Below are 21,082 nucleotides of genomic sequence, written 5' to 3'. Positions count from 1 at the left end.
AGCCTCTATAACACGTAGAGATGGCGTGCAAAATCACTAACGGTGATTTATCACAGTGATCGCCGAATCACGATCACGGTCGTGATTTAACTTCACTCACGACCGTGATTGCAATTTTTTTATCTTGAGTAAATTTGGTCACTGCGATCGTAAGTCCTTGGTGGCGCGAGAATATTTTGGAATTTGTATTTTCATAAACGAAGTTAGAAGCTAGTACTTGTGAGAACGGGCATCATTTTTCTTCGTCACGCATTAAATTCGAAGTTTAAAGAACGTAGAATAATACTCTCTAACGACTGGGAACCAGTAATTACAAGAATATTGTTAAAATCACAATTTATTTGCAATGGTTGACACTGTATCTCGTCATGCGTACCCCGTTTAGTTCACTTTAAACAGCTGTTACACCGTTATACGGATAGTTTTCGTTTAGATACAGCACTCGATTTGTAGCTGAAAGAACGTAGATTAATCTGCCGCCATTGAAAATAATAATAAACGACCAGAACATTGTCAAAATCGCATTTAATTGCGGAATACCACTATTTTTTCTACCGATGGCGCCACCCGTGGCAATTCGCTCAAACTGCTAGCCAAATTATATCGACAGGTGAGTGAAAATTTTCTAGTGATGGAAAAATACAAATATCTCAGTAATTAAGCATTTAAAATGAACGTCATTAGTCTCAAATTGTCCCTCAAGACTTAATCTGGAAACCAGTAATCTTTTGATTACTGGTTTCCAGCCGTTAGAGAATAGTAATCTACGTTCTTTAAACGTTGTATTGAATGCAAAACGAAGAAGTATCATGCCCGTTTAGCGGTGTAAATGCAATCGAAATGTGTTGCAAGTAGGGTTGCCGCCCCGTAAGGGGCTACGGTAATCAGGCATAACTAATTTTACTAATTCAGGGGTTCTGCACTATTAGGTCCATGCATTAAGTCCTGAGGGACAATTTGAGACTAAGGACGTTCATTTGAAGTGCTTAATTACTGAGATATTTGCATTTTTCCATCACTCGAAAATTTTCACTCACCTGTCGATATAATTTGGCTAGCAGTTTGAGCGAAGTGCCACGGGTGGCGCCTCCGGTTGAAAAAATAGTGGTATTCCGCAATTAAATGCGATTTTGACAATGTTCTGGTCGTTTATTATTATTTTCAATGGCAGCAGATTAATCTACGTTCTTTCAGCTACAAATCGAGTGCTGTATCTAAACGAAAGCTATCCGTATAACGGTGTAACAGTTGTTTAAAGTGAACTAAACGGGGTATGCATGATGGAATACACTGTCAATCCAAACCTGTTGTTGTTAGAGTTGCCACTCCATCAGGGGTCAACGTTATAATAGTAGCATAAATAATTGTACTAATTCTGGTGTTCTGCAGTATTGGGTTTACGCATTAAATCGTCAGGAATAATTTGAGACCGACGACGATCATTTTGGGCGCTTAATTACACCAGAAAATAGTTGGCCGGAATCATTATAATTTGTATGTATATTCCAATAAACATACGTCAGGTAATATAAGCTTCATTTCATCGAATTGTCTTAAATATAACTGCATAAATATTGTACAATCCTATACTAATTATAGTTGTTTGGTTCAACAGGTTACTACAGAAACTAACTACTGCCTACGTCTTTTAAACTTGGACTGTAGTAGTATCTGCAGAAACTGCCATGGTCGCTGGGGTTATTATCTAATTTGTCCACGGGAACACGGACAAGCGTCAGTCCCAATTCTGTATAAATGTTGTACGAGCAAGAACGATAAAGGATCACATTTCAAAACTCTTGCGCCTCCACCGGAGGTTCTATGACCTCACGTTCTCACCACACAGGATCTCTGGCGCCCCCTGTGGGGGTTCCATGACCCCACGTTCTCACCACGGTGTCCCTGGTCCCCCTCTGGGGGTTCCATGACCCCACGTCTCACCCACGGGGTCTCTGGCGCTTCCACCGGGGGTTCTCTGTCACGTGTAAAGAACTGTTAGATTTCTCCACCAATCAGAAACGATTAGAGAAATCTTGAATTACTGTGAAAAATCATCGTGATTAAGAACGAACGTGATCGAATCACGAGTGATTCACAAGTAGCAGTTCACGCCGTCTCTAATGACACGAGTATATATTACACATTGGCATTAACCTTGCAGATCCTTCCGAGTCCTTTGAGTAAGGCCTCCAAAGGAATCCCTTACGGGATGTTAACAGATATTGCCAAGTTGTTAGTGAACCTAGGGAATTTTCCTGGGATCTTATGTTCTCTTTGGAAATCCTGCTTGTTTGAAAAGCCTTATTAATAATTCTTATAATATGCTTTAATGACATATACAACTGCAATTCATCTATATTTACATTCCTTCAGTACATATATTTTAATTAATTTAATATATCAATCTAAACTGTTCTTAGCAATTTAGCTTCTCTAGATAATCGCATTTCTTCAAGTCGAGCCTGAACATTTTCTTCCCGTTCCTTCATAAATTGTTCATATTCTACAGGATCTAATTCGCGTACAACTTGGATACCACAACTGCGTGCAATCATTACCATCATTTGGCAAATGTGTGGTAAACTTAGTAATGCTAAAGGTGGATCCTGTGCCTTGATACATGCAATCTCATATAAATGTTTGAATGTTATTTTACCTGCTATTTCACCTGAAATACATTGATAATCATATTAGCTGTTTAATGATCGCATATCTTTGTTATTACCTTTGCACATTTTTCCTCTTTCTATTCCAGCAGCCTGTTTCAAGAAAAACGTAGCTGGTGGGTTATGAATAACTAACTCAAAGGAGCGGTCTGGTTTCACTTTAACTCGACACGGTAAAGGTATGCCTTGCTTAATGTTTTCTGTTCTTGTATTGAATTCCTTGCAAAAGTTTACTACGTTTATGTTTCTCTGAAGTTGAAGATATTAGTATATAAATAAATTTCTACAAACGTATATTTTGCTTGAAAGAAAAATTAACCTGTCCGAGTTGTGATCCTAGAGGTGGTTTGGCGTTTGCCATTCTCGCAGGAATGTTTACCCGTAATCTTGAACTATGATCTATTTTCTGTAATACTTTCTTCATCGACCTACCCTTCCCAACTGCCTTCGACATTTTTGTGAACTTTTAAGAAGAAACGATAAAACACAAAATAATTTCTGAGTACCCCACTCCGATAATTCAGGAAATACTGGAAATACTCGACGGAAGTTACCAGCGTAAATAACAGTCCTCTCTTATGATGTGATATTCTATGACGTATAACGAAATGAAGAAAACATGCAAATTATAATTAAATATTTATCTTGTCGTCTCAGATTATTTCGTAAATTTTTCTGAGTCGACTGTACGTATCAAAAACCATGAGTTTTGGCGTTTTTAATTGATATCACTGACTATGAGCATATAGAATATAATATATGTATACATACAATATGTATATACTTACATATATATACAATGTATAGATGAGTTATTTAATTTTTACTTCATATGGTAAATTAAATGAAAAGGTATTTTTGCGCCATATACTGCAAAATGTCCAAATTACTAATCAACTACAAACATAGCGCTTTTAATTTTTTTTTTCTAATATTTGAGTTTCTCTTGGTAAAAAATCATGAAATTGAATGCAGATGCCGAAACTAATGGAAAGAAACGATGAAGTGTCATTTAATTCCATAATTTGACATCCATGTTTGCAATTTTCTAATATTTTATTACGAAAATATGAGTTGCGGTTACTTAATTATAAAATAACATGGAAGTATTGATTCATACTTGTCTGCTTTTTCACAATTTAAATAATAGCGCGTTATACAACCCACACATGGCGACTGTTCGACACTACATCAAAGGAGCCGACACACAGTGACCATACTGGTTATATTTATCAATACTTATCCTGTGCCGTTGGCCTCTCGATGCTTTCGATGACTGCAGATCACTGGATCACTGGCAGATCTGGCAGATCGCTGTTTGAAGTAGTTTGAATGCTGTATCGGCTGTATAATCCACGTCCACGTGTACATTAGTATAGAGTAAGGAAAACGATTTCTAATATTTAATAATGGTACTGGATTTAGATCTGTTTCGAAAAGATAAAGGTTTCGATCCAGAAAAAATACGTGAAAATCAAAAGAATCGTTTCAAAGATGTAAATTTAGTGGACACGGTAGTTGAAAAGGATAAAGTTTGGCGTCAGTTGCGACATAAAGCTGACAATTTCAACAAATTGAAAAATGTGTGTAGTAAGGAAATTGGAGAAAGAATGAAAAAAAAAGAAGCAACTGGCTGCGATAGTACTGTTCCAGACGATATTCTTAGAAATCTGGACAATTTAACGTCCGATAACCTGAAATCATTAACGGTTGCACAGATTAAGAGTATCCGTAGTTGTATCGATGACGCCATTACGAAGAACGACAAAGATTTGATTTTGACAGGATTGGAAAGGAACCATGCTCTCAAAGAAATAGGAAATTTTTTACATCAGTCTGTACCGATCAGTAATGATGAAGACGAAAACAAGGTACATAATCGATTACATGGGACACTTTCTATGCATATTTCTATACTGTCAAATTTTTCTTACCCTATGTTATCATCATTCATAGATTGAGAAGACTTATGGAGATTGTACGCAGAGCAAGAGGTACTCGCATGTTGATTTAATCCACATGATTGATGGAATAGATGGCGAACGTGGCACTAATGTATCTGGCGGACGTGGTTACTTTTTAACTGGGCCTGCAGTGTTCTTGCAACATGCATTAATACAGTTTGCTCTTAGACAATTGCATACGAAAGGATATAAGCCACTTTATACACCTTTTTTCATGCGCAAAGATGTTATGCAAGAAGTAGCTCAGTTGTCTCAGTTTGATGAAGAATTGTACAAGGTATGAAAAACATAGTAATTCATTAAAAAATGCATGACATAGAACTTATTCTGTTTCCAAGGAGGCATCCTATGATGGACATAAATTTGGTTTAGGTGGAGATGCCTCTGATCTTTCAAGGTAATTTTTGTTATTTTTAAAAGGAACTATGTATCCCTTTTTTAGCTAGGCGCTCAGCCCATTCCAAAACGAATTCATTGACCTAGGGCATCAGGATCTTCCAAGGTCGTTCTAAGTCATTTACGATAGTTTGATGCCTAGCTTCGCTGAATGGCTATAAGATTTTCGTCACTGTAGAAATTTATCGGCGCAGTCATAAACGTGACGCAATCTCAGACAAAATTATGCCATTTATCAGTACTCATGTTTACAGATATGGACTATCTGCCAATAGTCTGCCAGAATAAACTAATGTATTGGTGCTTAAGGTCGTCCTTTCGAATACAAAAGATAAGAAACATTTTCTAATCGTTTAATGAAGCTAGATCCTTTAACGAAGCAGATATACTAGAACTATGAATTCGTCTCGGAGTGGGTTGAACATCTAGCTAAAAAAGAGATACATAGTTACATTTAAAAAGTGGGAAAGATTATCTTGAAACATCAGAGGCACCTCCACTTAGACAAAATTTGTGTCCATCATAAGATTCCCCCCTTGGAACAGAGTAAGTTCTATTAGAAAACATTTCATTCAACAATGAACACTTTTTGCTTTTCTCTTTGTAATTACCATTTTGTTTTTCTCTTTTGTATTTTCCAGTTATATGTTTCATTTAGTTTTAATAGTCGTCCGATTTATATTTCATATAAACATGTTTACATATTTTACTCTTTTATTCTAATGGGAAGTAATCCGTAAATAAATAAATAAATAAACACGTTCGGAGGTAATCGCGTATAAAGATTAAAATGAGACACCTGTACATATTGTCACTAGAATATTTTAATTGCTTATCGATTCGATTAGGTGATTGGCAAAGGCAGTGAACGGAGCGACGATAAAGAAGTAGAAGAAAAATATTTAATTGCTACATCTGAACAACCAATAGCTGCGTTTCATCGAAACGAGTGGATTCCTGAAAGTGCCTTGCCAATTAAGTATGCCGGATTGTCGACATGTTTTAGACAAGAAGTTGGTTCCCATGGACGTGACACAAGAGGCATTTTTAGAGTCCATCAATTCGAGAAAGTAACTACTACTCCGATTCTAACAAGTTTAAGAGGATTCGCTTGCAAATTTACATTCGCTCATGTATGCGTAACAGGTGGAACAATTCTGTCTGACATCTCCCTATGAAAATAAATCTTGGCAAATGATGGAAGAAATGATCTCGAACGCAGAACAATTTTACCAAGCTTTGGAAATTCCTTATCGTATAGTAAATATAGTATCGGGTGCACTGAATAACGCTGCTTCCAAAAAGTTGGACCTGGAAGCATGGTTTCCAGGATCCGGTGCCTTTCGCGAGCTTGTATCGTGTAGCAACTGTTTAGACTATCAAGCAAGACGTTTACTAGTCAGGTAAAAAATTTATAATTTTTTATTTTATTGTAATTATATAATTATGAATTCCATATAAACAATGTCGATGTTATAATACGTTTCAGGTATGGTCAAACTAAGAAAATGAACGCCAGTACAGATTATGTACACATGCTGAATGCAACAATGTGCGCAGTCACACGTGTTATATGCGCCATCTTAGAAGTGCATCAAACCGATTCGAGCATTAAAATTCCGAAAGTTCTCGCACAATTTATGCCACCCGAATACGAAGATGAAATTCCGTTCGTTAAGTCAGCCCCTATCGACGAAGCAGAAATTAAAAAAACAAAAAAGACAAAGGATCAAAAGGATATCATTTTAGCTTAATTAAATTGTTTTATCCGTCAGTTTGGAACAACATAATATGTACAATCTTGATGAAATCAGCTGCGATTAATCGATAATAATCATTCAATTTCTATTTAAAATCGAATAACGCTTTTCTCTTAATATTCGTTTTCTTTTAAATTATGCATATGCAACAGCAGCAGACTCCAGTAACTGTCCATTTGTATTTATAAAACCGACGTAATTTTGGTACTCAGGTACACACTTGTAATCATATAATAAATGAAGCAGAAAGAACGGTATAATGTGTGCACATTATTGATCAAGTTCCTTCCTTTGAATTCAACATTTCCGAATGCCTCTTTTCTTCTTGGGCTTTTCTTAAATTACTCAAAACGATACGCTCGAATTCTGCATCGGACAATTCGCTTTGATTTATCTGAAATGTAATGTTTATACTCAATGTTAATACTATAAAAACTAAAGGAAAAAAAATGATATTACGTTAAACCGACCTTGTTCTCTGTCACATTATTGATTGTACACGATGTGCGCTCATGACAATTCGTACCGTGAGCCGATTCATCCTCGCTGAAATTCGATTGTTTCATTGTGTTCCACAACTTTTGAAGTTTCAATGGATTTTGTGTAAAACCAACTTCTAAATTTAAGGCCATTTCCTGATAAATGAATTGATTTCGTCGTTTATTTGTTTCTTCTAAATAAATGTTTCTTTACTTTTAATATAATTCACAAATTTACCGCATCGTCTCTGTCTTGATATTCCACTAATGCCCTGCCTTTTCTTGTAGATGAATAGATCAGGGTTACTATGTCGCCATACTAAAAACAAAGTGACATAAACAAAAGTACGTTGTAAACCTATTAACATTTTATCAGACGGTCGACTGAAATTACTTGTGAAAAGTATGTTAATATGGAATCTTGCAAAAGGATTCAGAAATTTAAAATACAATTCCACAATCTCATACCTTTGAAAAAATTCTATGTAATGTATCATAGTCATATACATTGTCACCTATATCATTTTTATTAGACTTCCATTTTATTTTAATTTTGTAAGAACTACTGTCAGTGTCAGTTGCTTTGCACGATCCCTTTGATTCTTGTTTAATTTTTCTTTTCATACGTGCTATTTCTTCTTCTACCTGCTTAGACCCTTCTTTTTGTAAACGTTCTATTTCAGCCTGAAACATAGAATTCCATTAAAAGTGACAAGGAGCTGGGAAAGAAAAATTATTACAAAAAGGAATGAATACTTGTAATTTATCTTTATCACTGTTTGTGGAACTTTTTTTGTTTAAAGATCGTTGATAAGCATCTTCTCGTGCTTCTAAATCTTCCTTCAATTTTCTACGTTTTGCATCAAACTCTTTAGCTCTTATCTTTGCTTGAGACTTGGCATTAATAACTTTGTCATAAGCTGCCTTATATAAAAAAATGAACCGTTAATTAAAAAAAAAGAATAAAATATAAGTAACAATTGAAATAACAACATTCCTATACATATTTACCCGAGCAGATACATCTGTAAGGATCTCTAATGCTCGTGATAAATCATGAAATAACTCTGTTGCTTTCGGATTGTCTGGATTTTTGTCAGGATGGCAAGACAAAGCTTTCTTGCGGTACCCTCTTTTGATCTGAAATGATGTAAAAATCAATAGTACAATACAAAATATATTCATACTTAACTTGTACATTTCAAAATTTTCATACCTCCTGGATCGTCGCTGTATTTGTTACGCCAATTAATTCATACAGATCTTGATCTATCCAAGAATCCATGTTTTCTTTGCTTCTATCACAAATATTCTAAATATTTCGAACAATCAACATATGTATTTGAATATATAATGTCGCGAAAGGTTAGATTCTTCTATGCGATTTATATCGTTTAGTTACGTTTCATTTGTCTACAATTTTATATTTTATTTTAAATAAATTTAGATAAAGGAGAAACTACGACATTCATGTTCATTTGAATTATACATTTATAATAAAAAAAAACGGTATAATAAGAAATTCAATCATTAAACTTGTCAACAGGAAGAAGCAGACCAACCAGACCGACGCGAAACAACATCTTACATGTTACACACTTAAGATGAAAGTTCTCTGACACATTCATATGTACATACATATGTATCTAAATCGTAAACATGCTATTGAATGTAAATTTCATGAATAATGCACATATATATGTACATTATACGTGCAGAAGAAATTGTTACGTAAAAGTTCTAAAGTGAAAATCGAAAGAAAAATTACCAACAATATTGCCATTGCAAAGAAACTCTTAATAAAAAGAATTATTCTAGCAATTAATATTAAGAAAAATATATATATTTTAATAACATGATGATTAATAAAGCTCTATTTGGAGGAGTCGTAAAACACATCAATTTTAAAAACATATTGCAGCAGGTAAACGCATGAAGTATAAAATGGATAGGTTTATAACTATCGAAACAAGTTTCATGATTTTGTTTCCCTAAATTTAGACAAAACGACAATGCAATAATACAAACACCGAAATTGGAATTGATACTGTGACCAATGTAAAAGAAAGTGGCTATTTAGGAATACAAGTCAGTTTTACGGACAAACTCCTCTTTTTCAATAAAGAAAGTTACGATGCCTTACCCATATTTAGAATTTTACATTCACCTGAACAGACAGAGTTCCCTAAGGAATATAAAGTATACCATTTAATTACCACAATATATACAAAATAATCTTCACAATATTTCTTTCCCATATTAATAATATGTTTTTGTGTCATATAAGATAAATGAACAAACAATGACAAGAATGTATTATAAAATGCTTACTTTGAATATAATGGATAAAGTTCTTTACGAATCTCAAAGGCAAGGACGCATATCATTTTATATGACCAATACTGGTGAAGAAGGTCTTCAAATTGGTTCTGCTGCAGCTCTTACTTTAAATGATGTTATATATGCACAGTATCGTGAAGCTGGTAAGAATTTTTTTGAAATCAATAACACAAGGTTTTCTTCTGTGTAATATTTTTTTGGAAATCTTATTTGTTCTTTACCAATGTTATAGGTGTTTTATTGTGGCGAGGTTACTCCATTACAGATTTTATGAATCAGTGTTATGGTAATTACAAAGATACTTCAAAGGGGAGACAGATGCCTGTTCATTATGGGTCAAGAAAACTTAATTTTGTCACCATTTCTTCTCCCTTAACGACGCAATTACCTCAAGGTAAAAAAGTTAGCTGGTTTTTTTTTAATGGAAATGTTTATAATAGACATTTGGTGTGCGCTTATTTCCAGCTGTAGGTACAGCATATGCGCTCAAACAATCCAAAAAGAAAGCCTGTGTAGTTTGTTATTTTGGGGAAGGAGCAGCCAGTGAAGGGGATGCTCATGCAGCTTTTAATTTTGCAGCAACTTTGGAATGTCCAATTCTTTTTGTGTGGTATATTTCATGCGCGTGGATGCGACAACAAATATGTAACGATAACGACACAATCGTATAATGTCCTTTTAATATTTCAAGCCGAAATAATGGTTATGCCATTTCAACATCTTCTCTGGAACAGTTTAAAGGAGATGGAATTGCTGCAAGAGGTCCAGCTTACGGAATACGTACAATTCGTGTAGATGGTAATGACGTTCTTGCTGTGTACAATGCAACAAAAGCTGCTCGTGAATTCTGCATTGAAACAGGAAAACCTGTTCTAATTGAAGCTATGACTTATCGGTACGTAACTATGTAACTATGTTTTTTTTTTGTATGTAATGACTTTTAATTCAACTGATGTATCCTACTCCATGTACTTTAGCATAGGCCACCATAGTACTTCTGACGATAGTAGCGCATACCGATCGGTGAATGAAATATCTCACTGGAATCATAATTCACCGATAATTAGATTTCGCAACTATTTAGAATCGATTAATCTTTGGTGCAAACAACAAGAACAACAATCAAATGAATCCATAAAAGAATCTGTTCTACGCGCGTTCAAAGATGCTGAAAAAGAACTAAAACCGTGTTGGAAGGAATTATTCACGGATGTGTATCGTACAATGCCAAAACATATTAGGTACCGCTCTTAGCTTCATTGAAAGTAATATTTGCACTGTTGAGTTATGGTATATTACAAAGAGTCTGAAAAGATTTATATGTTACTAACACGTTTCTTTACTTTTAGGAGACAGTTACATTCTATGGAGAATCATGTTACAGAGTTTCATGAACATTATCCATTACATTCTTTCAAATCAACTTAATACGTTCCCGCCCAATGACGCCAATCTGCGTCAAAAGCAGGAACCGTAAGGTGTGAATTATTCTATGTGTGCAGGGGTCACATGGGTCACAGGCGATTCGATGAGAAAAGATATTACCTGCTTAGATAAACCTTCGTATGCTACGATAAGCGATAACCAATAACAATTCTATTTCGTCAATCATTGATTTTCGACTTACATCCCACACTCACAAAGAGGGGTATTGGGTTACAGGTGATAAGCTCAGACCAAAATGTGCTAACAAAATAGTACAATGATAAGGATCAAATCAAATACATGTACCATTCCATATTAATATTTTGTATTGTTTCTATTATTGGGTAATAAAATGTTTACATAAAACCTATGAATTCATATTATCTGCAATTTCTTTGTACTTGTTCATTCGAAATTCTTTTTTAGCTGCATCAAGTAATATGTTCTGAAGTAAAATAGACTGATGCGGATCATACTGGTTTAAGCTGGGATAAATGTTTCCTGAAAATGGTTAATTACATTAGTGCTTCTATGAACTTGCATACAGATTGCTTGTAAAATGTACCTTTTAATTCCAGTACAGCTCTTTTGTAAATAGATATAGAAAAATCAGCTGGAGCGCTATACAATGTTGTATAGGAACTTGTAGTATTCAGATACCTTGGTACAAGTACTTTAAAAAGTTTATGAACCAATTGTTTCTCTATTAACCAGAAGTTTGCAAGTTCCATTGTTTCTTTGTTGTCAGGTCCATGGCGAAGTGCTTCAGATATCAACTGTAAACAATTGTATTGTAAACTACGATTTAACAAAAAGTATCAAACGACCGGTAGACAAACTATTTACGTACTCGTTCGACGTAACCTCTTGTTTCATCTGCCCTCTCGTAGTTTAATTCAATTCTCTCGTATTTCACTAAAGCGGTTAATGTTTTCCGAATTCTCCGTAATCTTCCTTCTGGACCGTCTGGATTGCTCAACCTTCGTGGCTTCCCTCTAACGTTGAATCTTAACCTAGAAACCAATTTCTCAACATTTGCCTGATTCATTTTCTTCAATTTTGGTTCCCGATGGTACTTTTTGTGAGTCTTATAGTACTTTATACCACTGTTCCATCAATTTACTTTTCGTCGCATAAATTGTTATTTATACAAGTATCTATATTATACTTAATTTCTCAACTTTTCATAAATTCTTACAACGAATTGTTCTCATCAATGAACAGAATAGACAGTATAGTAAATAGCAGACGATATGGAATATAGACGAATCAAATTCGCAAGTAACATAGAGTGAGATAGAGCGATAACAGAGTAGACACACACTTTCCCTTGTGCCGTTTAGCTTATTGGGTTGATATCGTTGATATCCCCTCCCTCGTCATCCAGTAACTCGTAATCTATTTTGACAAGAACTTAAGCAAATGCTTAAGCTCAATGCGGCTTTCAGTAGTATATGTTTAAAGGTTCAAATATACATAGATACTTCTGCATTCATAGTCTGTTTAAGTGATTATACATATCACTATAATCAGTAGAAATTAATAACTGAAACTGTTTTACTAAAAGTTTTTAATTATTATATATAAATGCAGAAGCAGTTGAATATTTTGAGGAATTCAATATGTTCTTTCGTTTCTGTTACATTGTTTATTTACGCATATGTATATACATGATGTACGTTATAAGGTAGTTTACCTACTTACTCGGTAAACTGTACGAGAGTTTTAGACGATATTAAACTCCCCCTGCTTATACCTCTTACTTCTTCATCTTGATAACCAATTTAACATTTACCGTTTATGATACACGATTCTTGTACCTATTTACAAAAAATATTTGAACTGACTAAGTTGTTTCCATCAATGAACATATATACTTACAGAAGTAGTAACAACACATGAGTTCGTTGAATATTTCGAAATATTCACATATATATATATATATATGTATAGAGAGAGAGAGAGAGAGATTTATGGATTTGTCCCCTTTTTGTTAAGCTTTGAAGAACCGTATAACTCGTACCACATACTGTTTACATATAGGACACTCTGACATTTGTTTGCCACAGTTGATGCAACAAGTCATGTGGCCGCATTCTAAGAACACGCATTCAATCGGTCCATCGCAACAGATCTTACAAAGATTTTCATCCAATGTTTCTGCATCTACCAATAAAGTGTGTAAATTATACTTCTATATGTTTTTCTTTTCTTACCAAATGGAAAATCAACAAACGTGTTTCATAGAAAATAACAACCTACTTGCTTTTGATTGTCTGTGTTCCTGCCACAATCTAGAGGCTCTATCCAATAGTTCACGTTTCTCTGTACAGCCTTTGTAATCTACTCGATTTGTACTTAACAAATTTTTTAATTGCTTCACACTCAAATACTCCAATTCTGATAATGCATTTATATTGAATAGTTTGATTTGATCAGACCACTGTATGAAAGAAAAGAACACTAGTTACAATTATCCTTGTATTCACAGCATTTGATTATGAAATACTATGAACAAATTAGCGAAATGAAAAAGAATGGTAAAAACATCACAACGCAGAGTATTAAAAGATTTTGAAATTTCGATCTGTGAGAACACAGTTACCTGTCTGTTACTTGTATCAAATGATGTACTCGGAATTTTTGTCATTTCATCATGATCGATTTTCGTGTTACTTGTTTCGCATTTTCGAACATTAGATTCACTGGTATTTACATTTTTTAAATCTGCCGATTGATTTGAAGTAGGATTATTACTGAAATGATATTAGAACAAAACAATGTTACAGATTAATTAGTTTGGATGTTATTTTTTATATATTATATATAGATACTTTTGATATAAGTATATGTACTATCATGCTGTATCAATTACCAATGTGAGTCTGATTATTAATACTTTTATTTAAGTCAAAGATTATGATATTAGATATACCTCTCATACCTTCCCTAGGATCTAAAACTTATTAGAGTCCAAATAAAAGATGAAATAAAATATTACGTACGTGCTATGTATCTTTACATTATCTGGTGTTTCTCTACTTGTATATTTGCTAGCACCATTAGCGAATATCATCAATAGTTCTATCAAATCTTCCTTCTCTTCAAACAATGAAATTTGCATTAGACAAAGTATATTCATTATATAATTGTTAGAAATTTTTTGGGGGAAAAAATAACAAGGGTATTTTTTGTACAACATAAATCATGTTCATTGCTATACACCTACCAATACAGTCTTCGATGGATACTTTCTTTGCCAACAAGTAATGACGCAAGTGTTTGGAACGCATTTGCACAATTTGACTTCGTACCAATGGTCTTAATGACAATATACTGCAACTATCACAACTGCGAATCTTGTTTAATTGCTTGATCACACATTTGGTACAGAAATACCTCAAACACTCGGTACACTGTTTCTGCAAGAGACGTAAAATAGATATAGGAAATATGATAATATATACAGAATATCAAATGTAAGAGTATGTGTACATGCTCTCACCTTGCGTGCGAAGAAACTGAACTTTGTGTTACACGTTTCACAAGACATTCCGTTTTTGAGCAATAATGCTGTAAGTACATAGAAACACTTTTTACGCAGTAAAAACAAAATGGTTAGGTGTATATTAATTTGAGAAACTAAATTAACTGTTTAGGCGTTGCAGTTATATTCGTTGAAATTAGTCTGTTTCAAAGTTTACCGAAATTTTGTTCAGCGTATAATTATTCATCTGACAAGCTGACATATTGAGAACATATTGAATTCTATCGCGTATTAACCAGACTCACACTCACCGAGCGAGCGAGCATTCACTGCACATCCTGTTTGATTGACCTGTCATTCTGAATCAACCTGTATATATCATCTTATCAATGATAAGTTATGCATATATGTACAAATTATGTATATATATTTATATATGTATAGATGTATATATATCCGATTCGATTAGATTCAAGATTATTTGTCATTTATCGCTGGCAATTTGTTCGAAACTTGTATACAACTGGTTATCATCAGGGAAGGTACATTTATTGTTTGAAATCTTTTATTCTTTTACGTTCCTATTATGTACATTATGTATGCTATTACCTATTATATGTACATTATGCATGTATATAAATGTGGAACGTATAAGCCGCAAATAATTCAAATTTCGTTTTTTCTCGTTGGCGTACATTAAAATTGTATGAGTGAGTCGGTAACATGATATAAAATCGACTTGCATCAGTTGCACAATACAATTATATGTATGTATGTACATAGGAGGTATTTACATACTTATGCTTCGGATTGCGCAAGCTTACATCAAGTCGTAACAAAAATTAAATAACGAAATAAAAAATTAATTAATAACATATTAAGTATGCATTATGCTTAAATGTATAATCTTAATAAATATATGCATTCCCTTGAATGCGCTTTTATAAAAAGAAAAGTGATCCGACGAAACGATATCGCAAATCGCGGTCATACAGGTACATGCATACTTATTATTCGCTTATATACGTAGATTTATTGTTCATTAATTAAGCCATAATATTACTAAAGTTTATAGTTATACTGTTAGTTTATAGATATACATAATTATTGTGACGTGTTGATAGCGTCTAAGATAATATTACTAGAAAATAATATGGCGATAGAGAGTCGCGTGTATGTTTGCGTGTAACATTGGTCACAGAGGCCAATAAAACGTGAAATGCACATGAATTTAGGTTCCTGACGAGTCGACCGCGTAACTTTTGTTTTGCTTTTCAACGATGCTTCCTTTGATTTGTATAGTCGCTTGGATATATTTACATAGAAGGGTGTAACAAGCGTTTCGTATATCCAGGAAGTTGCCCCTTCTTCTGCCCTCGCTCGATCGTTTCAACGCTGTCGGTACCCTTGTGAAAAGCATCTTTTCTGCAAAAACGATAGACCAATCATGTGTCGTGGTAATGAACCGACGTAGATACTGTATGCTGTACACGTTAAAAGCAATTCAACACGTTTTGTATTTCAAACTGTACTTACGTGTATCTGTTCTCTGATGGACGGAACAACGACTTTGGACAATCTTTGAAATAAGGCCAACATTCTCCATGGAACTTTCCTCGGTTTTCAGCTTCGACGTAGTCCGTTAAAAGATTCGCGAACGGTGATTTGCTTGCTCTGAAATTATATATGTATTTACGAAATTTGTACGCACTTCTAAAAGAAATCGACGTCTACATATTTCGGGATTCAGAAATACGCAGAGACGATAAAAGAAAGGGAAAACAGAAAAGAAATAATTAATAATTTTGAGAAACGTTCGTTCACGTATCGTTCGAAACTCACGTGAAAAAGAGCTTGAGCATTTCCCCAATTAGACCGAAATTACTTAAAGGATGACCTTGGACCTCGCAGATCGCTCTTAGGAGACACGCTTTTCCGTTCAAGCCGAAATTCACAAGCATATCCTCGGCCGTACTATATAACAGTGCTCTTTCGCCTCCGCGAAACGCGTTGTTTTCTGGTAAATCTGTAATCGCTTCTCTTTTACTAAAACTACGCTTTACAAACGCCGCCATAAATTCCGCCGTGCTCGAACCTTGATCCCTCCCGGTAGAGTCGAATGCTGATGGTAAAACCCCGTAAGGGTTTTCGTTGTCAGTCAGACCAAGCTTGTCGAAATCGACTGTGTTCGAAAGAAACATAAAGAGATAATACTGGACTCATGATCGATGTTTCTGGTACGATGCAACGAGTGTCGAGCAGACGAAAACAGCTCGACGTTTACTTACTAGTAAAAGGAAGACTGATGGTCATGTTGCTGAGAAAACCATAGGGCGGATATCTAACAAATGGCAACGCTAGTGTCGGAGTTATGGTCATTATCGTGCCTGGCGGTAAAGCAATTCGACCGTCATTAGTTACCCAAAGCAGTCTCTTTTGCCTATGATGAGATTGAGAATATCTTGGATACGAATGTCCGTCGACGTCGCCCTCGACGTTCGATGTTTTGAGGAACAGAATCAGTCCTAGCAATGCCACTACGTTTCTCGTCCTTTCCATATCTTCTCCACTCCGGTAACACTGATGTTTTCGATGAGCTGTTACTATCGAATGACCGGATTGCGTGTCTGTTGAAAGATAGGGAGGTGGTATACATAAACTCGCGCTTCCGATGTATTTATTTTCGCTGTTTAATTGGAATTCAGTCAGATCAGGTTGCCCGTCGTTTTTATGTTCGCTAGAAAATAGGGGACGAAATGAAACCGGGTTAAACATGGTGCCATAGAAAGGATCGCGAATTAAGGTGGTTTCCGTTAGGTACCACGACATCTTCGTATGCGTGATTGATGTTGAAACGATGATTGTATGGAAATACCTGCACCAGTGGTTGTTGTAACCACGAATTAGTTGCAGAACGTGTTTAACCTACGACAGGGTTCCTCAAGTGGTTGTACACTTGAGAAGAACTTGTTGACCTATCGTAATGAAACAGACTAAATGCATATCGGTTTTCGGAGTAATCGAGCTTTCGTTAATGATTTAGGCTACGATATGTCGCACGTAAATAATGCACCAGTACAAGCGTGCATTTCTACCGTGAAACAAACGAACATTCACAATTTTTTGTTTAACCGAGATGGGATAGCTGTTCCTTTTAAATTGTTTATTTATAAATGATGCCAATCCCAACGGTTAATTTCGATCGATTCAACTACACGATTGATTAATCGTAGATACTTGGATTAACGTAATGATTATAATATATTTTTAACATCGCAATGATAATGATAATGACAATGGTAATGGTAATGGTAATAGTAATTGTAGCGAGAATACCACATCGTACTTGCTCCACTTTTTCGTTACACTAACAATAAATAAGTTAAACTAAACTCTATGTGTTTGAAACACGTCTGACCGTTCGTATTGAAAAAAATTTCGAGGAGCACCGAAAGGTAGGTCGTTCGAGTCGCGTAACACAGAATACAAATTCTGTCCACTATGTATTCTCATGTACATATGTATGTGTACGTCAGTAGGTACAGTTTTGCTGTCATTCCTTACTTGATCGACGTCGACGCGTGCATGGCAATCAGAATCGAACGAGACTGGTTTGATCAATTGGATCGTGAGTTTCAATCAAGTACTCGATTTGCGTACGTTTTTCGTCGGAACCGTTAGGCCCTGCTGTAAAAACAGGTCGCGATTAAAAGATCACACGGAACACCTCTGTTATACATATACGTACTTCTTCTTTCTCGACAATTTACCGTTCCTTTACTTTATTCATTCACCCCTTTTCGTATTCGATTTTAGTCCCATGCCCATCGTTCCCGCCCTATTCATATGGTTTTTGAATTTGTTGGCGTTTACTTGTATACACAAGGATTGTTATCTTTACTTTCCTTTTCTTCCTTTCGTTCTTTCTACGATCACCGAGCGTTTCCTCTACCGTCATATTCTATCGTGTAGAAACAAATGTTTAAAACGACGGTTGCTTCGATACTTTAAGTTTTGTCAGAAATAGCACAAAAAATTTCGTAAAAGTACCTAGTGTTCCTTCTACACGTTCGTAATTAGAAAGATGTGTGCGCGGTGATTGTATTTGTCTCAATGTTGAGCGTTGCTAAACATTCTTCCTGAACTATTGTCTGTATGGTATATTTATACGGTGAGTTTATTTAGATCTATAAGGAAATGGGAGTGACCTGCTCATAAACTGAAAAACTCGAGACAACAATAAGAAGTAAAGATCAAGATTTAAAAAATTGTAGTAATTGTAGTATCGATAAAGCACCTGCCTGTAACATAGATTCAACGATCCATCGAAATCTCCAAAACCAACATCGAAAGTTCAAGAGTGAACTTCGCGTCATCGTTTATTAACAATTCGAGAAGTGTTGCTGATACGGAAGAAATTTGAAAATTCATTTTCCTTGATGAAAAGTGTAGAGTATCTTTTTAATAAGTGAAACGAAACAAGATATTTTATACAGATGTTCCACAAATCGAGCTTTGAAATCGAGGAACCTGGGAAGCGATCGGCTCAAATACCGCAGGAACCGAGTACACAGGATTCAACTTCAAAAACCAGTCGTGAGTACAACTTGTTCTTACGTCCGTGTACGAGGAAAATATTATTAACTGGCAGAAAATCTGTCCTTCAAAAAGTCCTGGCAATCTATCAGTAATTCCATATTATTTTTAAATACTCTAAATCGGTTCCCAGTTAATGGAAGAACAGAGACAGTAACTACAGGAGGCAAAAAAGTGGAAGGGAAAAGATGATGATCGTTTATATTTGTCGATTAAATTCGTTATATTTACTATTGCAGTCCTACATCTGGATCTCTGTAATGAAATAACAAAATACGCAGCAGACAAGTAACGATATACCTCAATGTCGATATCAAATATGTAGTTCTACAAAAATAACGAAATGCAAGTGACGGAAAGATGCAAGAAAACTCCCGAGAATCAACTTACTAGACAATTAGAAATGTTGAAAATCAAGTATTGCACAAGCTAATACCTTCGACTTGTCGTGGATAAGTACGTTTGTTTGTTTTATAGAGTTGTTACCGCCAGAGAACGGTCGTTGTACTATAACTGGGCTAATTTTGATGCACGCTGATTAACAGTGCTACGGCATAATTGCGCCCACTGCGGTGTTCTTTGCTGTTGTTGGAATGAAAATTCAATAGGAATTCAACCAGTTCCTTGCTCCTGCTTTATTTTTTTATACCGATGGATTTCCGCACTTTTTTTACTATTCTCCGACAACTATTGCGAGGTGTTGATTTCTCGTGTTCACGATCCCTTTTATAAGTTCATAGTTGACGTCGTTCCATGACAATTTTCGTTCAGAATTATAAACTAATGGAACTATAACAGAATGTAATTAATGGAAGGAATGAGTGAATACGTGGTCGATTCCCGTATATTGTACGTTAACGTAATTCGAACTCTAGTACATATACGTGCTAAGTACGGGCACGTGTGTATCGTCACCGTCACCGTCACCGAAACCGAAATCGATACTGACAATTATGAGAACACAACACTGGCATCGTCACCGTCACACACCTTACAGTATCTCACGCGTTTCGAGTATCGCAGATGACTGACTCTCGGTCTCGGACTGAGCGGATAGTCTGCTCAACGCAACGTTCCTCATTTCACGTACCACCTCGTTCTCCGTTACGTTACATTACGTTACTTTCCACTCGTCTTCGTTTCGTCCATTTTATCTATACACTTTAATAATTTCAATATGTACCATCAAAACACCGTCTCCTTGATTCTTCCGAACATTTTTCTTTCACTTCCCAGCATCGAGTCACTTCTATTGTTTCCCGTATGTCAAGTCCCTTCGCGTTCCTGTTCGTTTCATTTTTCATTCCTTTCGCATACGCCAACAACGCGAGAGATTCGTGTACAAGTATAAAGATGCGATGAAATTGTGTAAAGGAAGATTGTGTGTATTAGTAATAAAATTCACAACTTTATTATAAATTTGCGAACTAAACAATACAAGTATGTATTACTAATTCTAAATTATTCGGAGAACCCTCACAAGCGAGTGGCTGCGCGTAATCCTGACTCGATCTATCGAATTAACTTTATTACCCACGATAGTGGTCGACCCGAAGGATCCAAGGTTTTCGCGTAAACTGACGGAGATAACAATTTTCCAGTTTCCCGAAATCAACACGCAACAAACATCGAGTCAGGATTTCGTGACATCTATACAAGTGCGAAATATTCAACAGACCGCGTACCAAAAAAAAAAAAAAAAAAAAAAAAAGAAAAAAGATAAAACAATGCGCATTTTTTACCTTCAAAAATAATATTATCATGAAACAGAATTATTCGCTAGTTAATACCTGGTGACATTAACGTTGCGCCAAACACAGCGACTTTTTATGGCACCCGATATACGCGTATGCGATTTAACTTAAAAATACTTAATTTTAATGAATCGTCATGTCACTCGTATCGAATCGAAATGATACTATTTCGTAATCAGAATATTTTGCAACGTTTTCGGTTTTTTGTACATTCG

At 35.2% G+C, this 21,082-nt stretch overlaps 7 protein-coding genes across 7 annotated transcripts; 2 read left to right on the top strand and 5 right to left on the bottom strand.

Moving 5' to 3' along the window:
• Positions 1-2,345: 2,345 nt before the first annotated feature.
• On the bottom strand, positions 2,346-3,177 carry LOC107194875 (39S ribosomal protein L11, mitochondrial). Its single transcript, XM_015584583.1, has 3 exons — positions 2,986-3,177; positions 2,726-2,915; positions 2,346-2,668 (listed from the first exon to the last, which is right to left on the bottom strand). The coding sequence occupies exons 1-3, from the start codon at positions 3,118-3,120 to the stop codon at positions 2,406-2,408; spliced, it is 588 nt and encodes a 195-aa protein (XP_015440069.1). The 5' UTR covers positions 3,121-3,177; the 3' UTR covers positions 2,346-2,405.
• Positions 3,178-3,970: 793 nt separating this feature from the next.
• Positions 3,971-7,062, top strand: LOC107194725 (serine--tRNA ligase, cytoplasmic). The gene is made up of 5 exons (XM_015584398.1): positions 3,971-4,537; positions 4,623-4,907; positions 5,875-6,096; positions 6,173-6,429; positions 6,516-7,062. Exons 1-5 carry the CDS (start codon positions 4,076-4,078, stop codon positions 6,778-6,780), a joined length of 1,491 nt encoding a protein of 496 aa, XP_015439884.1. The 5' UTR covers positions 3,971-4,075; the 3' UTR covers positions 6,781-7,062.
• A 1-nt stretch (position 7,063) lies between these two features.
• Positions 7,064-8,668, bottom strand: LOC107194727 (dnaJ homolog subfamily C member 17). Its single transcript, XM_015584399.1, has 7 exons — positions 8,482-8,668; positions 8,277-8,405; positions 8,022-8,189; positions 7,734-7,949; positions 7,504-7,584; positions 7,257-7,421; positions 7,064-7,180 (listed from the first exon to the last, which is right to left on the bottom strand). Exons 1-7 carry the CDS (start codon positions 8,548-8,550, stop codon positions 7,064-7,066), a joined length of 945 nt encoding a protein of 314 aa, XP_015439885.1. The 5' UTR covers positions 8,551-8,668.
• Positions 8,669-9,341: 673 nt separating this feature from the next.
• LOC107194582 (2-oxoisovalerate dehydrogenase subunit alpha, mitochondrial) lies at positions 9,342-11,056 on the top strand (the record flags this gene model as incomplete). The annotated part of the gene is made up of 7 exons (XM_015584222.1): positions 9,342-9,464; positions 9,553-9,748; positions 9,838-9,999; positions 10,071-10,215; positions 10,297-10,500; positions 10,583-10,846; positions 10,955-11,056. Coding segments are annotated over 7 exons (1,173 nt in total), but the record flags the coding sequence as incomplete, so codon positions are not given.
• Positions 11,057-11,361: 305 nt separating this feature from the next.
• LOC107194724 (39S ribosomal protein L17, mitochondrial) lies at positions 11,362-12,277 on the bottom strand. Its single transcript, XM_015584397.1, has 3 exons — positions 11,881-12,277; positions 11,596-11,806; positions 11,362-11,531 (listed from the first exon to the last, which is right to left on the bottom strand). Exons 1-3 carry the CDS (start codon positions 12,076-12,078, stop codon positions 11,398-11,400), a joined length of 543 nt encoding a protein of 180 aa, XP_015439883.1. The 5' UTR covers positions 12,079-12,277; the 3' UTR covers positions 11,362-11,397.
• Positions 12,278-13,019: 742 nt separating this feature from the next.
• Positions 13,020-14,583, bottom strand: LOC107194920 (E3 ubiquitin-protein ligase RNF34). Its single transcript, XM_015584632.1, has 6 exons — positions 14,536-14,583; positions 14,260-14,452; positions 14,036-14,132; positions 13,636-13,786; positions 13,293-13,473; positions 13,020-13,196 (listed from the first exon to the last, which is right to left on the bottom strand). Exons 1-6 carry the CDS (start codon positions 14,581-14,583, stop codon positions 13,024-13,026), a joined length of 843 nt encoding a protein of 280 aa, XP_015440118.1. The 3' UTR covers positions 13,020-13,023.
• Positions 14,584-15,648: 1,065 nt separating this feature from the next.
• LOC107194880 lies at positions 15,649-19,589 on the bottom strand. Its single transcript, XM_015584589.1, has 5 exons — positions 19,550-19,589; positions 16,806-17,144; positions 16,360-16,699; positions 16,054-16,191; positions 15,649-15,942 (listed from the first exon to the last, which is right to left on the bottom strand). The coding sequence occupies exons 2-5, from the start codon at positions 17,074-17,076 to the stop codon at positions 15,834-15,836; spliced, it is 858 nt and encodes a 285-aa protein (XP_015440075.1). The 5' UTR covers positions 17,077-17,144; positions 19,550-19,589; the 3' UTR covers positions 15,649-15,833.
• Between the last annotated feature and the right edge of the window lie 1,493 nt (positions 19,590-21,082).

This window comes from Dufourea novaeangliae, unplaced genomic scaffold (assembly GCF_001272555.1).
Source record: "Dufourea novaeangliae isolate 0120121106 unplaced genomic scaffold, ASM127255v1 scaffold8, whole genome shotgun sequence".
Lineage (NCBI taxonomy): Eukaryota > Metazoa > Arthropoda > Insecta > Hymenoptera > Halictidae > Dufourea > Dufourea novaeangliae.
This window is presented reverse-complemented; position numbering and strand designations above follow the sequence as displayed.